Source organism: Callithrix jacchus, chromosome 4 (genome assembly GCF_049354715.1).
Source record: "Callithrix jacchus isolate 240 chromosome 4, calJac240_pri, whole genome shotgun sequence".
In the NCBI taxonomy this organism is placed as follows: domain Eukaryota; kingdom Metazoa; phylum Chordata; class Mammalia; order Primates; family Cebidae; genus Callithrix; species Callithrix jacchus.
Window position 1 is genome coordinate 164,821,654 of NC_133505.1, and position 17,530 is coordinate 164,839,183.

A 17,530-nucleotide genomic window follows, 5' to 3' on the forward strand; every position below is an offset into this window, starting at 1 on the left:
CCATCCCTGACCTGCCCTACCGTGGCCAGCCTCTTTTTGAACCCTTGCCTTACAGCACGCTCTCCCCAAAGCTGGGCCTTCACTTGAGACCACTCTGCTGTCCCTGGGAGTGGGGGTGGAGGTGGGGTAGGCACCCTGTCCCTGTCCCTGTCCCTGTCCCTGACCCTGTCCCTGTCCCTGTCCAGCAGTGCCGCTCCAGGCCAGGGTTCCTCTTCCCTCCGTAAGAGGGACTGGCTGGACTCCATCGTCCTCCTTTGCCACACCTCTCCATTCATTGAGGAGCTGAGTTCCTGGCTCACTGGGTCTCTCCTCTCCTCCTCTGTCCTGGTCCTTGGTGAGGTCATGGGGAGGCTGATCCTGCCTGCTCTGTTGACCTCTTACCCGCCACCCTCCTGCTGCCCTGCTCTCCATCCCACTCCCTCTCCTGTACCCTTATCAGGCAGTATCCCCCACTGAGTGACTCCAGCCACCCCCAGCCCTCCTCTGCACCCTGCAGGCACTCGTGCTGCTGACTGTGGCCGGAGAAACACACAGTGATCTTGACTGCCATGTGAGACCTCATTGGGGATTTCCAGTGCTATGTGGAATCCAAAAATCTTACTGCATTTCTCCGGTCATCTGGCCTCCGGGATGACTATTTCACATCTTCTCAAGGCTTAGACACCTCACCCCCCTCAAACCTGATGATTTTGCTTCCTAGTTCACTGAGAAAATGAAGGTAACTAAGACCTTTCACTAGCCCGCACACCTGCTCCCTGGCTCTTCCCCTCGTCCACAGACCCTGTCCCTTCTCATCTTTCAAGACATGACTCCTGCACTTTCCCCCTTTCCTTCCCAGCTGGGCCATTTGCACCATTTTATCAGCAGCCTGTCATAGCTCACGTTACGGAACCCGCTCTTGACCTTGGCTCCTACCTCTTGGTTTTCTCATGTGACGGGACTGTCTACACACCTTCCCTCCTCCCAGTCTCCCTTGAAGCGGCTCCAGCCAGGCTGTGTCCTCCCACCCTTCTGAGGTCCCCAGGACCTTTCCCCAGGGTCCCCAGGACCTTCTACTTGCTGAGTCTTTGCTCCAGTAGCATCCTCCAGGTGGTCACAGCTGCTTCTGGAGGCGTTTTCTTCGCTTGGCTTCTCTTATGCTCTGTTCTCCTCTTCATATTCCTTCCTCTCTGCCTGTTTTTCTCCAGGGCCTAGAACCATGCCTGGCACGCAGTGGACATCTAGACTCTGTTGAGTGGTGAAACTGAAATGTGACAGGGTGTGTGGCTTCCCGCCTCAGGCTCCCTCAGTTCCCAAAGCCGTGAGATCCACTCCTTCCTGGATCTCATGTAGCAAAAGGAGGCATAGGTGGGTTGCACCACATGGCTTCTGGAGGAGTATGTGTGAGTGTGTCCCTGTTCCTGTGGAAACAGGGAGGAGGTCCTAAGGTGGGAGGAGCCTTCCCAAGACTCGCCTGGGAGAGGGAGAAGAGCTGGGAGGAACCGAGGAACTGGTTTGGCAGGTTCAGGAAGAAGTGAGTGAAGAAGCTGGAAAAGTAGCCAGGATCAGAACCTCCAGCCGCAGGACCTGATTTGTTAGGGCCTAATTAGGGGTGACTGCATGAGGCTGTCAACCTGGAAGCCCCGCTCCAGGACTCCCTGGTGGCTAGGAAACATTGCCCCACCCCTCCTTCCTGTCGAAAGAGAAGGTGCACACACTTGGAGAGAAGTGGGTATTTTTGTGCTTCGTTCTTGTTCCCGCTGAGTAGGAGGGTCGGGGCCACAGGCCCAGTGAAGACACAGCCTGGCCCTGCCCGTGCTGCCCCGTCCTGAAGCATAAGTTACTGCTCAGCTGCCCATCGCGCAGGGCCTTGCCACTGGCTCTGCCCGAGCAAGTCTGGCACTGGGCCTGGCTTTTTAAGGTGCTGTTATTTTTTATTTCTTATCATCTTATTTTTAAGGGAAAATAAACTACAGAGACTCAGTGGCCAATCCTGTGCTCAAGTCCTCTTGTTAGGGGAGCCGGCCTCCCTCTTTGGCCGTGGCTCAGTGCAGAGAGGGGTGCGGAGAATGCTGGGGGAAGGCCCACCCGCCCCACAGATGGGCTTCTGGCTCTGACTGCAGGAAACCAAACCTTCTCACATTGTCTCTGGCTGGGCTGTGACGTCGGCACTGGTGGGAGGTAGTGTGTTTGCTGAGGGGGATGTGTTCAGAGTGTCCCCTCACTCCTTGGCTCTCTCATGTGGCCTGGACGTTTTGGTGAAGGAGCGGCAGAGGGAGGGCAGGAGAGTCCCTTAGCAGGCTGATGTGTGTCTGGCCAGCTGGCTCTGTGGTGGCTCAAAGCTTCTGTTTCAGACAGATGTTTTGATTCCTCCTCTGCTTAGCAACCAGCCCGCAGCCTGGCTCTGCCTTGGGTTTCTGAAGAGCTGCTTCAGTTCCAGAACTGATAACTCTGGAAGGAGCAGCCACCAGCCAGTCAGAACTGAGCTCAGAAATAGCACATGTGGGAGACTTTGGCCCCTTGAGACCTCGAAATACAAGAAGATGGTTTCATACCATGTCCAAGAACGTGGCCACAAATGCTCCCGCAGTCTCGGGCTGCCTGCGTTGTTAAATGACCTCCGTATTTTTCTGGCCTGCAGGCAGAGCTTCGTCAGCATTTCCTTACGTGTTATTGCAGAAAACATTATTCAAGAAAGAAGAGCGTGCGGTTTGCTTGGTGACTGAGCTGGACTGGCTCCCGGTGAGCAGAGCCCTCACGCAGGGCAGACCTGTGCACGGCCGCTGCCACGGAGACCAGCCTCTGCCTTGGATGGTCTGACCCACGGAGCTCTGTTCTGGGACCCAGAATCCACGAGCCACATTTGCTGTGCTGTGGGACAAGCCACCGTTCCCCTGGGAGCCTCTCAAGCGGTGGCTGTTTCTCTTCTGCACCCTTGGAGCACTGGTCCTGGAGACTGGGAGCTCCCAGCCTCCTCCAAGGATAAGCCTGTTGCCTGAGTCCACAAGGCCAGTCCGTTATTTTATAGTTCACCTGTAGTTGCTCTCAGTTCAGAGGCCTTTTACCAATTTGGACCATTTTTATCATAAGCCATGTTGTCCAAGTAGCTCAGACAAGTTTTCACAGGTTTCCAGGGAAATAGGACTAGAAAGTCAACCCACCGTCAGTCTCTTGCCAAACGATTGTCAGAGGCATTTGAACCAGAGTGACTCCATCTTAAATAGGGGCTGGGTACAATGGGGCTGAGATCGGCTGGGCTACATTCGCAGGAGGTTAAGTACTCTTAGTCACAGGGTGAGATACGAGGTCAGCACAAGACACAGGTCACAAAGACCTTACAGCTAAAACAGATTATGGTAAAGAAGCGGGCCAAAACCACCAAAACCAAGATGGCGATGACAGTGACCTCTGGACATACTCACTGCTCTTTACACACTAATTATAATGTATTAGCATGCCAAGAGACACTCCCACCAGCGCCGTGACAGTTTATAAATGCCATGGCAACATCAAGAAGTCACCCTATATGGTTTAAAAAGGAGAAGAACCCTCAGTTCCTTTGAATTGCCCACGCCTTTCCCAGAAATGAATAATCCACCCCTTGTTTAGCGTTTAATCAAGAAATAATCATAAAAATGGGCAACCAGCAGCTCATGCTGCTCTGCCCATGGAGTGGCCATTCTTTTATTTCTTTACTTTCCTGATAAACTCGCTTTCACTTTGCTCTGTGGACTCGCTCTGAATTCTTTCTTGCGTGAGATCTAAGAACCCTCTCTTGGGTCTGGATCGGGGCCGTTTTCTAGTAGTGCCATGAGCCTGCGCCCCCCACAGTCCCCCATTCCGCGGTTGCCCGGTTCCTTGGTGAGTTCTCCTTCTTTCTCTCTGTCATTTCTCACTATGAGTCTGGCCCTCATTCTTGGTGCCTTCAGAGGCCACGTTGATCCTTCAGAGGACCTTGGTCCCCTCTCTTCCACCCTCTCCTCCAGTGAGAGCCCCCCGCCCCTGCAACCACTCACTCCCATGCCCTGCCCCAACCCTCCAGCGTCTGTCTCAAACATCCCACTCTTCGCCTTGTCACTTATCCTGTAATTCCCAGTCCCAGTGACCTTTGACCCCACTGGGATGGTGACCCTTGCAGCCTGTGGCCTTCTTTTTTTTTTTTTTTTTTTAAACAGAGTCTCACTTTGTCACCAGGCTGGAGTGCAATGGCGCTATCTCAACTCACTGCAACCTCCACCTCCCTAGTTCAAGCAGTTCTCCTGCCTCAGCCTCCCGAGTAGCTGGGATTACAGGCACGCACCACCATGCCCAGCTAATTTTTGTGTTTTTAGTAGAGACGGGGTTTCACCACGTAGGCCAGGATGGTCTCAATCTCTTGACCTTGAGATCCGCCCACCTCAGCCTCCCAAAGTGTTGGGATTACAGGCGTGAGCCACCACACCTGGCCAAGACCGTGGCCTTCTTATAGCCCCTTCCCTGGCCCACGCCTTCCCTCTTTGCCATGTCAGTGACCAGCCCTGCCTTGCACTCACCTGCCCTGCCTGCCAGGTCCTCCCCACCTGGTGAAGCCTCAGCCCTGGTTACATCCTGAAGTCCACGCCTACTGGCCCCTGTGCAATAGAAGTTTCTGGAAATGCCCCGCTACCACATGGGCAAAGCTTACTGTCAGTTCACAGCCCCTGATCCCAGGTGGCCCTTTGCTTGCATCTCTGTGCTCTGTCCACTCCCCCACCCTCCCGGATGGCAACTCCACCTGCCCCTTTCCTCAGCTCTGTGCCTCCTCCCCATCCTCACTCGCAGCTGATGGCCTCGTCGTCTCTCATTCCACCAAAAAATTTGAAGCCACTGGGAGAGAATACCCACTGGCCCCCTGCACCACTGCTACCGGCCCACCACCTCTGTCCCTCTCCCCGCCTGCTCCCTGTGGGGCATTGTCTGTGTTTGAGGCCGGAGCACCTGTGTGGATGCCCGTGGCCCGCCCCAGGGCATGGCTTTCCAGCTCCCCTCTCCTGCCACGTTGGTCCTGACCTTTCTCTCAGCTGCGCTGGTCCTGACCGCTCTCCTGGCTCATTTCTACCAGCATGGAAGCTTGGTGTAAATGCCCCTGTCCTAGGGAAATCTTCTGACCCCTCTTCCCTCCCCGACAGCCTCTCCATTCTGCTCTACACACATATGCGCGCACACACGCACACTCACACATAAGTACACACGCACACGCACACACACGGTACATGTGCACACAGGAAATTCCTCAGAGAATCATCTGTCCCCACTGCCTCCATTTTCTCTCTCCCTCCCCCCGAATTCAGGGTTTTGCTCCCCAGCTTTACTGAAACTGTTTGTCTCTTAGTCATCCGTGTCTAAAGTGACCATACTCAGCCCTCAGGTTATAGACGCAGCAGCTGCCTCTGACCTGCTGACCACTCTTGCTTCCTTGAAAGCTTTTCTCTCCTGGCCGCCAGGCTGCCGCGCACTGCTGAGTTTTCTTGTATCTCTTTGGTTTCTCAGTCCACCCTGACCTTCACCCAGGTCAGTGCTGCACCCAGAAGGTCAGTGCCCTCCACTGACTCCCTAGGGGATCCCCTCCAAGCTCATGATTTTGTTTATTTTATTTTATTGCTGGGAAGGTATACGCCACCACACCCAGCTAATTTTTTTTTGAGATGGAATCTCGCTCTGTTGCCCAGGCTGGAGGGCAGTGGTGCAATCTCGGCTCACTGCGACCTCCGCCTCCCAGGTTCAAGTGATTCTTCTACCGCAGCCTCCCAAGCAGCTGGGATTACAGGTACATGCCACCATGCTGGGCTAATTTTTGCATTTTAGTGGAGATGGGGTTTCACCAAGTTGGCCAGACTGGTCTTGAACTCCTAACCTGTGATCTGCTCACCTCACCCTCCCAAAGTGCTGGGATTACAAGCATGAGCCATCATACCGATCTATTTATTTTTGAGATAGCGTCCTCAGCCTCCCAAAGTGCTGGGATTACAGGCATAAGCCGTCATACCGATCTGTTTATTTTTGAGATAGCATCTCACTCGGTCAACCGGGCTGGATTGCAGTGGTGCAATCATGGCTCACTGCAGCCTCAACTTCCCAGGTTCAGATGATCCTCTCACCTCAGCCTCCCAGGAAGCTGGGACCACAGCTGCACATACCTTGCCCAGCTAATATTTTTGTTATTTTTTTTACAGATGGAATCTCCCTATGTTGCCTAGGCTCAAACTCTTGAGCTCAAGTGATCCTCCCACCTCAGCCTCCCAAAGCGCTGGGATTAGAGGCGGAAGCCACTGCACCCAGCCCATGATTGTAAACAACTGTCTGCTGGGAACGCCTCGGGGATCTTCCCAGCCAGACTTCCTGCTGGACTCCAGACTTGCTGAGCTCTGTCCTCAGCCTCCACGTGGGGCTGCACCGGAGCCCCACAGCATGTCTGTTCCCAGCCTACGCTCTACCTGAACCTGTCCTCTCAGTCTTTGCTGTTACACCAGGGCCACCCTGTCTCTTCATTGTTCAGGCAATGAACGTGGCATCACCCTTGAACCATGTCTCTGTCTCATATCCCATAGCCCATCTGTCCATGGTTCTACCTTCAAAATAGACCCAGATATATGATGATGTTGAGGAATTGCTGGTGACTTTTTTAGATGTGATAATGGTGGGGTGTGTGTGTGTTTAGACGGAGTTTTGCTATTGTCACCCAGGCTGGAGTGCAGTGGCGTGATCTCGGCTTACTGCAACCTCCGCCTCCCAGGTTTAAGGAATCTCCGACCTCAGCCTCTAGAGTACTGGGATTATAGGCATGTACCACCACACCGGCTAATTTTCCTATTTTTAGTAGAGACTAAAAACAGGGTAGTGGTGCAATCACAGCTCACTGCAGCCTTGACCTCCTGGGCTCAAGCAATCGCCCTGTCTCAGCCTCCCAAGTAGCTGAGACCACAGGCTCCCACCACCACGCCTGGCTACTTTTTTTTTTCTTTTGAGATGGAATCTTACTCTGTCACCCAGGCTGGAGTGCAGTGGCTCGATCTTGGCTCCCTGAAACCTCCGCCTCCTAGATTCAAGCAGTTCACCTGCCTCAGCCTCCCAAGTATCTGGGAGGCACACGTCACCACGCCCGGTTAATTTTTGTATTTTTAGTAGAGACAGGGTTTCACCATATTGGCCAGGCTGGTCTCGAACTCCTGACCTTGAGATGCGCCCGCCTCAGCCTCCCAAAGTGCTGGGATTACAGGCGTGAGCCACCACACCCGGCAAATTTTTAAACACATTTTCGTAGGGATGGAGTCTCACTGTGTTGCCCAGGCTGGTCTTGAACTCCTGGGCTTAAGCAATCCTCCTGCCCTGGCCTCCCAAAGTGTTGGGATTACAAGTAGGCGCAGCCATGCCTGGCCAGCTTCATTTGTTACCTGCCCAGTGTGTGTAGACATTTGCTTTGTCACCTCCATTGTGGAGAGCAACGTGGGTTATCACCATGTTGGCCAGGCTGGTCTTGAACTCCTGACCTCAGGTGATCCGCTCCCTTTGGCCTCCCAAAGTGCTAGGATTACAAGCATGAGCCACCACACCTGGCCATGGCTGTTTTGTTAACCTTTTAGAGATTCATACTGAGACATTTTAGATGAAATCATACGATGCCTGGGATTTACTCAAAATAACCTGGGGCAGAGCTTCTCTAGCTTTGGCACGCAGTCAAGTCCCCAGGAGGCCTCATTAAAACAGCTTTCTAGGTCTCTGGCCCAGAGCTGCTGATTCACAAGGCCTACACTGGGCCCCATAGCTTGTATTTCTGATGCTTGGCACTGCAGTCTGAGGAGCACATTTTGAGTGCTTGAGCACACTGGGTTGGGCGTGGGTGGGGAGCTGGTGGAGCTGGCAGGTACGTGGTAATGGGGGTACAAGGTTTTATCGTGGTACCCTACTTTTCTTTGGAAAGTTCGGCAACTACAAAGTGTGTGTGTGTGTGTCCAGAATTGGACTCCCCTTCAGCTCTTCCATTGCTGCGCCCTGGCTCAGGCGAGATCCTCTCTTGCCTTGGGGGGTGCTGGCACCTCCTAACTGGTCTCCTTTTTTCTCTCCTTTTTCCTCTAGAGTCAGTTCTTAACAGAGCAGCTGGGATGATCCTCAGACCCCTGCAGTGCCTCTCACTCAGAGTGACACCCAAAACCTTTTTGTGACCTCAAACCTCTGTGCAGTGTGTCCCCCACTCCATTTCCTCCGTGAGCCTTCAGTCCCACTGCCCGCCTCGCTGGGGCTTGCACAGGTCAGGAGAGCGTCTGCCGCAGGACCTTTGCACATGCCCTTCTGGGCCTACAGTGCTCCTCTGCTCTCCATGCAGCTGTCTCTCTGGCTTCCTTCAGGTCCACATTCAGATGTCACCCTTGCAATGAGGCCTTCTCAGACCACACCATCTAAAATGTCACTTCCCCTTCCCCACTTCGTACCCTGCTCCCTGCTCACTGTTTCTGCTCTGCTCCTGTCCTTGTCTGTATTGTGCTTCTCGATCTTATCTGTCCACCCTGGCAGGAAGCTTGAAACGCGTCTGCCCCGACCCCAGCCTCCCACCCCACCTGGGTCTGCACCCCCCACCATCACTCATCTCTTCCTTCTTCCTGTCCCTCTTGGCCACTGCCAAATGCTGGATGGTTTTCGTCTGTTTGGTTCACCGCAATGTCTCTGTGCCTGGAAGGGTGCCAGACACAGAAGGCACAAAGAGTGTCCGCTGAACCAGTGACTGAATCTCGGGCAAGAGGGGTCAAGGAAGGGGGCTGAGGAGATAGAAGGGAGGGCTTTCCTCAAGAGGCCAGAAATTCGTGGCCAGCCAGAGGGGAAGCAAAGACATTCTCATGTGGAAAAACTTACAGGAAATGCAACCAAAAGCGTGGGAGACAGGAAGAGTCTGTCTTTTTCTGAGATTATCAAGAAAGGGGGACGGAAGTGGCAAATGGGCAGGCCAGATCCAGTCTGCAGAGGTGTGTGTCCAGCCCCCGCAGTGCTGAGAATAAATGGGGATGGTTGCCAGCACTGCAGGGTCTGGCGTGTCCTGTCTCCTGGCCACGCTGCAGCCTGGCAGCACTGGGCTGTGGGCATGTCTGGCACCTGCAGCAGCTGCCCACCAGCCAACAGCAGGTGTGTGTTCTCTGCTCACCTCGGCCCTGCCAGCAGCTTCATTTTCTTGTTTGTTTGTTTGTTTTTGAGACAGGGTAGTGATACAACCACAGCCCACTGCAGTCTTGACCTCCGGGCTTAAGCAGTCCTTCTATCTCAGCCTCCCAAGTAGCTGGGACCACAGGCTCCCACCACCATGTCTGGCTAATTTTTAAAGAAACTTTGGGAGGCCGAAGCGGGCGGATCACCTGAGGTCAGGAGTTTGAGGCCAGTCTGACCAACATGGAGAAACCCCGTCTCTACTAAAAATATAAAATTAGCCAGGCATGGTGGTACATGCCCGTAATCCCAGCTACTTGGGAGGCTGAGGCAGGATAATTGCTTGAACCCGGGAGGCGGAGGTTGCAGTCAGCCTAGATTGCGCCATTGCACTCCAGCCTGGGCAACAAGAGCAAAACTTCTTCTCAAAAATAAAAATAAAAATTTTGGTAGGGATAGAGTCTCACTGTGTTGCCCAGGCTGGTCTTGAACTCCTGGGCTCAAGCAGTCCTCCCACCCTGGCCTCCCAAAGTGTTAGGATTACAGATGTGAGCCACCATGCCTGGTCAGCTTCATTTGTTACCTTCCTGGTGTGTGTAGACATCTGCTTTGTCACCTCCATTTTGGAGAGCAAAAATAATTCCTTCTTTCAAACCTAATGGAGAAAATACAGTTGTTTAGGGCAAGTAGGGCATGGGGTGATTCTGGAACTGGCCTCCTGGGAAGCCAGGCCTCTGGGAGTGCTGGGGATGGGCAGTGAGGCTGCCAGGGGCCCTGCTGGGGTAGGGGAAGATGCTCCTGATACATCAGAAGGGTCGGGGAGGACTTGGAGGTGAAGGCATTGCAGGAAGAAAGGAAACTGCCTGGAGGATGGACGGTCAATGGGGCAGTCAGGCTTTAAAAGGATGGGCCACCAAGTGAAAAGATGGCCAAATGTTAGGACTGAGTTGTGTCCTCCATCAAGGCATTTGAAGTCCTCACCCCCAGGACCTCAGAAGGGGATTGTATTGGAGATAGGGCCGTTGCAGTTGTAACATTGAGATGAGGTTACACTGGGGTAGGGTGGGCTGAAAATCCAGTGTAACTGCTGTTCTAAGGGGATATCCACGTGACAATGGGGGGGACACTCAGGGAGAGGATTGCCACGTAACAATGGGGGACATGCAGGGAGAGGATGGCCACGTGACAAGAGGGGGACATGTGAGGAGAGGATGGCCATGTGATGACAAGGGGACATGCAGGGAGAGGATGGCCACATGACAATGGGGGACACATGGGGAGAGGATGGCCATGTGACAATGAGGGGGACACACAGGGAGAGGGTGGCCATGTGACAATAAGGGGGACACACAGGGAGAGGATGGCCACGTGACAGTGGGAGGGCAAAGAATGGCCACATGACAACTGAGGCAGGGCCTGGAGTGAGGAAGCCATAAGCTGAGGAACAGGACAGGGCAAGCAGGGCAAGGCACCAGGCGCAGCGCAAGGTAAGCAGGTCCCGGCTCCAGGTCTTAGAGGAGCTCTGCCAGTTCCCGGATTTCAACTCTCTGGCCTCTGGGCCCGGAAGAAAATAAAGCTCTGCTGCCTGGGGCCTCCCAGGTTATTTACAGTGAGTCTGTTTATGGTGGAGAAACGTCTTTTCTGTGACTCTTCTGTCCACCATGGTCGAGACCTGTTTTGAGCTCCCACATTGCAGATGTCAGAGGTAAAGTTGTTTTTCTCAAGGAGTCGATAATTGACAGCATTGGAATGAGACAAGGTGGCCCTGTTGGGTTGTGTTTGTTTGTTTTAAAATATGAGACTAGAAAGTCATTTATTTTACTTGAAGTGAATTTTCCCGGTGACAGGCATGTGGAGTCCTCCCTCCGCCCTCTAATGCACCAGGGCAAGGGGTCAGTTCTGTTTGCATAGCTCCTCCCAGGGTCATCTTCCCACCCCTGAAGTGCGGGGTTGGCCACAGCACTTTGTTTAGCAATTTCCTGTCATTTTGTTTGATTTGGGCAGGCTTATTTGCATCGTTGAATGAATGCACAAAGGCTTCCTTGTTTCACGGTTCACAAAGTCAGAACCAGATCGTTCCAGGGTTCTGTTTCGAGGCTTTGTAAAGCTGCTAGAGTCCAAATAGGTATTTTTGCTGTCAGAATTATTGTATTGCATTTATCAGCTTATCCACTGAAATGGGGCACTGAGGACTGCTGACCTGCCTCTCTTCAGCCCTGCCCGCAGGACCTGTCACTTGGAGAAGACATTCGGCAATGCACGTGACCTTCGCATCTGCCTGCGAAGTTCGGGTTTCATAGGCCCGCTTCCCAGGAGGGCACTGTAGGTGCATGACGTAGTCTAAGTGCCGTACCAGTGTTTGTCGTGGCTTCCAAGCAGATGCTGAGGGAGAGGATATGCTGCTGCTGCTGCCTCCTCCCCCTCCCCAGCCATCAGCGGGTGAGCAGAGGCAGGAGACCTGTGGGCTGGAAGGCCCATGTCCTACTTCCCAGATCGAGAATATGGCACTTACATGGCAGGAGGACTTTGCAGATGTGATCAGGACCTTGAGAGGGGACATTATCCTGGATGATGTGGATGAGCCCATTGTACTCACAGGGTCCTTAAAAGCTGGAAGAGGGAGGCTGAGCAGGGAGCAGGAAGTTGATGTGAAGAAAGAAGCAGGGATCGATTGCTGAATTTGAAGAAGAAGAAAGGAGCCGAAAGCCAAGGGATGCAGGCAGCCTCTGGATGCTGGAAGAGATAAGGAAATGCATTGTGTCCTGCAGCCTTTGGAGCGGATGCAGTCCTGCCCACACCTTCCTTTCAGCCAGTGAAACCCATTTCAGAATTCCGACCTGCAGAACTAAAGTCATAAGTCTGTGTTGCTTAAGCCACACTGTGTTTGTGTTCATTTGTTGCAATAGTAAAGGAGACTAATACGTCATTCTAACACCATTCTGAGCTTTTGAGGCAGGCTGATGGAAAACGTGTGACTGTGGCTCCCCAGTACTTTTTTTTTTTTTGAAAAGTACTGACCCTGGGAGCCTAATAACCCAGGCACCTCATTTGCTGTGAGCAACTCCCCACCCCATGGCCAGCAAAATCTGCTTAGTCCTCAAGACAAGGGGCTTCTGGCTGTTCACAGAGGTTGATGATTTCCTTGATTATCTTTAGGTTATTCTGTCCTCTCCCTTCCCAGAGAAAACCCAGTCGTATTCAAGTGAGCATTGGGGAAAATATTCATTCATTAATTTGCTTCTTAACGTTTCTGGGGGGCACTGACCTCTTTGAGATTTTGTTGACAATGGGATTTTAGCCCCCGTGAAAATACATATCAAAAATTTGCATGCAGTTTTGGCCAGGTGCAGTGGTTCATGCCTGTAATCCCAGCACTTTGGAAGGCCGAGGTGGGCAGATCACTTGAGGTCAGGAGTTCAAGACTAGACTGGCAACATGGCAAAACTCCATCTCTACTAAAACTACAGAAAATAGCTGGATATGATGGCACATGCCTGTAATCCCAGCTACTTGGGTGGCTGAGGCAGAAGAATCGCTTGAATCCAGGAGGCAGAGGTTGCAGTGAACCAAGATCTCACCACTGCACTGCAGCCTGGGCAACACAGCGAGACTGTGTTAAAAAAAAAAAAAAAGGCATATAATTTTGAATACAGTTTTATATACAGATTCCCCCAGGAGCTATCTCTTGAAGCTCCAGTGGCTGCCAGGGGCTTCCTCTATCACCCCAGTGAAGAGCCCTGTACACATGAACGCACATTGAGGCTGATGAATGACTGTTTTCCTAGTGAGTCTCCTCACGGTCTGCCCGGTCCTTAAACCATATTCGGTGGATCCTCGTTATTTGTGGATTCCATATTTGTAAATTCACCTGCTCTCTAGAATTTGTTCATCACCCCAAGATCAGTACTCACGGACACCAGCAGAGTGGCGAAACTGTGTGACCCGATGGGGCTGTTCCAGCTGAAAAGGACGCTCTGCCATCTCGTTTCAGTCTCGGTGTAAACACCCAGAGGTGGTTTTCATGATTTGTTTTGTGCCGTGTTTTTCATTTTTGGTGCTTTTTCTTCGTAGTTTCACCGTTTGAAAGTGCTGTCTAGCGTTTCCAAGTGCAAGAAGGCAGTGATGTGCCTTATGGGGAAAATATGTGTGTCTGATAAACTGTATTCGGGTTCGCATTCTTGTGCCACTGGTTCCGTGTTAACAAATCAGCGCTGCACAGATGATTCCTGACTTACGACTGTTCGTTCCAGTTATGATTTTTTGACTTCACAACAGTGTGAAAGCAATAGTCCTTCAGGAGAAACCACCCTTCAGGTACCCGTGAGACCATTCTGTTTTTCACCTTCAGCACAATATAACTCTCATGAGACATTCAACCCTCTGTCAGAAAGTAGGCTTTGTATTTCATGATTTTGCCCAGGTGTGGGCTAATGTAAGTGTTCTGTGTATGTGGAAGGCAGGAGAGCTACGGTGTTTGGTAGGTTAGGTGTATTTAATGCATTTTCAACTTAGGATATGTTCAACTTACCTTGGGTTTATCAGGATATGACCCCATCGTAAGTTGAGAAGCATCTATTTATTCAGTAAGGTGTCTTTTAAATAGAAAAACACGTATAACAAGTTTATGTATTGATTGACAAAAATATTGCAACCCGAGGCTTTCAGGAACATAACTGCATTTCCTCTAGGAGCGCTGCTTGCCTCAGTATCTACTGGTAACTCTATGGAATATAGTTATGGTGAGTAATGGGAATTGAGTGTATTTTCAAGTTGCTGGCCCCTCCAGCTACACTGATAATCAGTCCTGCTCTTTAAATCACGTCTTACCATCAGTCCTACCTAGAGAAATGGAGGAGGGAGGGTCTGTGGTCTTAAGGTCTGTCCCAACTCTCTGCCCCACCAGCTGCATCCTGAGCACCAGCCTGGACAGAGCCGTCTGTTTGGTGGGTGGTAGCAGGTCGTGTTGTGAGGCTCTGGTGCCTGCCTTCTGGCCTCCTGCACTTGCTAGAGGAGAACAAGGCGGGAGCAGCCAGTCCATGCTGGCTCCTGAGAGAGGCAGGTCTAGGGCTGCCAGCACCCACTCTTGGGGGGCTGAGGGTGGAAAGAGCTTCAGAGGGGAGGATGCGACTGTCAGAATGACCGAATTTCCAATCCCAGTCTGGACATGTGGTCTGATGAGGACAAGTGCCATTGAAGAAGGGGATGGGGATGGTCGAGAGGAACCAGGAAATCGAGTCTGTCCTGGAAAATGTGGCATGGTGGATCTTTTGAATTGGGGTGTCAGGGTGCATGTCAGCTAAAGTGAGGTTCACCTGCTTCAAATGTTCGTCCAGGCTTTCTCCACTCGCCTCACAGAGTCGACATTGTTAGAGACAGCAGGAAGTGGTGAAAGTCAGTTCACAGCCCGTCTGCTCTGAGGGCTTGCTGTGAGGGTCTGATGTTTTCTGTCATTTTCTCCTAACATTTATCTTTGGGATCTTAGTTCCTAGTTGAAATTCCTTAACTGTGGGAGTCGAGGCTAAGAATTCTTTCCTGTTGCTTAAGAGAATGAGGCAGAGAAGGAACTGGCTGCCCCTTTTCTTACTTCCATGATGACATAGAAATGGCTCCTTCCAGCCCAAGGGTTCTTGTGGGGCCCAAGGCTCCTCAAGGGCCCTGTGCATAGGATTTGAGGATTGGTTTTCTTAGGTGGGGAGAAAAGTCTGTGTTTATTTTTATAAATCCTACCTGAAATGGAGCACTTCTGGCTGGGCACGTTGGCTCACGCCTGTAATCCCAGCACTTTGGGAGGCCGACGCAGGCAGATCACGAGGTCAGGAGATGGAGAATATCCTGGCCAATATGCTGAAACCCCGTCTCTACTAAAAATACAAAAATTAGCCGGGCGTGGTGGCATGCGCCTGTAGTCACAGCTACTCGGGAGGCTGAAGCAGAAGAATGGCTTGAACCTGAGAGGCAGAGGTTGCAGTGAGCCGAGATTGTGCCACTGCTCTCCAGCCTGGTAACAAAGACTGAGACTTCGTCTCCAAAAAAAAGAAAGAAAGAAAGGGGAAGGGGAGAGAGAGAGAGAGACAGACAGACAGAAAGAGACAGAGACAGAGACAGGAAGAAAGAAGAAAGAAAGAGAGAAAGAAAAAGAATGTATCACTTCCTGACTGTCACCAGTGTGGGTTGGCCGCATGTCTGACTCTGTCACCAGTTGCGGTTACAGGTATCGTCACATTACATTAGCTGTTTCACATATTTTGAAATTGTATTTGTTCTCATCACTAGTTTTAAATTAAGGTGGTTAATACACTCGACTGGGTTTTGTTATTTAATATGCTGATAAGGCAAATATATTGCTATACTATAATGTTTTAAAAAATATTTTGATAACTAGATTTCCATAAGCTTGGTATTCTTTGTGATCACATTTATTTTGTTGATTTTTATAACAGCTTTATTGAGATAATTTCCATACCACACAACTTACTCATTGAAGTGTACAACTCCATGTTTTTAAAGTATATTTTCAGGGTTTTGCAACCACCACCATCACCAAAATCTAATTTTAGAACATTTTTGTGCCCCTTAAAAGAGACCTCATACTCATTAGCAGTTATCCACATTCCGCCTTTCTCTCCTCTCAGCCCCTGGCAACCAGAACATCTACTGTCTCTCCAGAAATATGCCGCTTCTGGGCATCTCATCTAAATGGAGTCTTTCTGAGACAGAGTATCGCTCTGTCGCCCAGGCTGGAATGCAGTGGTGTGATCTCAGCTCACTGCAACCGCCGCCTCCTGGGTTCAAGCATTTCTCCTGCCTCAGCCTCCCAAGTAGCTGGGATTACAGGCACCCACTACCACGCTAATTTTTGTATTTTTAGTAGAGACAGGGTTTCACCATGTTGCCCAGGCTGGTCTTGAACTTCTGGCCTTAGGAGATCCATCCACCTTGTCCTCCCAGAGTGCTGGGGTTACAGGCGTGAGCCACTGTGCCCGGCCAAAATGGAATCTTTCTGAGGTCTTTTGTGACTTTTTTTTTCATGTAGCATAATGTTTTCAAGGTTCATCTCTGCTTGTATTTTGTTCTGTGCTCTTAAAATACCATTCTGAGAAGGAGTCCAAGGGCCTGCCCATCATGCCCAGAGGGGCCTGTGGCATCATTGGAGAGGTTAGGGTTCCCTGCGCCTAACGGTTCTTCCCTCTGTCAGTTTTGCTTTAAAACTAGTCCATGCCTTGGCTTGGGCATGAGCAGTCACTGCCAAAGACCTGGTGGGCAAGGCATGCAGCTTACCTTGGGATGGGTTGGACCCAGGCCCTGGGCACTCAGAGGTACCCAGGCACCTCTGCCCAGCCTCTCCAGGTTACCACTTCCAAAGGTGCCTTGGGTAGGTGGGCACCTCCAGGATGTAGCCTCTAGTGGATGATACCTGTGGAGAGGGACAGCAAGGTAGAGTCATAAGGCCCCCAGTATCTGCCCCAGCAAGACACCAGGACCCCAGCTCCTCCAGCCCCCAGGAAGCTGTCAGCACTTCCAGAGAGCAAGCTGTTCGTGGGAAGGTCTGAGTCCTTGCAGCTCTGTGATTCGCGAATCACAAAACCTCCACACTTGGTGTTTGTGGGCCGAGCTATTGTCTTTGTGTTTTCTTTTTGGAGTGGGTGGGAAGCCAGCTTGGCAAGCCGGGTGTGAATGAACGAGAATGAGCCCGAGACACTCACGGATGCCTTCTGTGATGTGTTTCTCCCCCAGCTCCGGAAGAAAAGGAAGTCATTAAAGGACAGTATGGCAAGCTCACGGACGCGTACGGCTGCCTGGGGGAGCTCAGGCTGAAATCTGGTGAGTAGCCCTGGCTGCAGCAGCAGGCGCCAGGCTCCCTGGTGGGCAGGAGTGTCTGCGTCTGGAGGGGCCTCTGTGCAGGCGTTCTGTTTGACTGCTCTTCTCTTTTAAGATGTTTCTTTATGCCTTGGAACCTGCTCCTCCATGCAGGTGGGGAGGTCAAGGTGAGTGTTGCCTGGTTGTCACCTGCCTGTGCTGCGGAGCAGGGTGGGAGCCCCACCCTGCTAGGGAAGCTCATCTTCATTGCTTGCTGGTGAGGGTGTAAGTGTTTCCAAAGTCTGGTCTGGGGTTTCTGCCCAGGGCATTGTCTGCAGTACTCTAGAAGGTGTGCCAAGGTGGGTGGGTGAGGATAGGGACCATGGCAGATGCCGGGCAGGCACACAGGTGGGCTGGGAGTTGTCAGCAGGAGAGAAAAGCCGCCGATGTGTGACTGTCACTCAGTGTGGGGTGGGAGGGAGAGGAAGGGGAGAGAACTTCCAGGAAGACATGGGCATCTCTATTCACTCGGAGAGACTCAAGGGCAAGCCAGGGTGGCCGGCTGTCGTAGGTAGTCACAGCCAGCCTCGAGTTCCTAGAGCCGGGA

The 17,530-nt window shown here is 51.8% G+C and overlaps 1 protein-coding gene across 28 annotated transcripts in view; it reads left to right on the plus strand.

Moving 5' to 3' along the window:
• Positions 1–17,530, plus strand: part of SYNJ2 (synaptojanin 2) — a 116,282-nt gene that overhangs the window by 19,463 nt on the left and 79,289 nt on the right. For 19 of the 28 annotated variants that reach the window (XR_013534648.1, XR_013534651.1, XR_013534650.1 and 16 more), the window contains one exon: positions 16,861–16,947. Coding sequence is in view for 19 of the 28 variants with exons in the window: in XM_078370366.1 (XP_078226492.1) it covers positions 16,861–16,947 (87 nt within the window). In the remaining 9 variants the exon portion in view is untranslated. Of the gene's footprint in view, positions 1–1,187; positions 1,348–2,620; positions 2,722–10,549; positions 10,832–16,860; positions 16,948–17,056; positions 17,112–17,530 lie in introns of those variants that run through there. The other 9 variants (XM_035297043.3, XM_035297044.3, XM_078370364.1 and 6 more) reach the window with 5 other exon arrangements.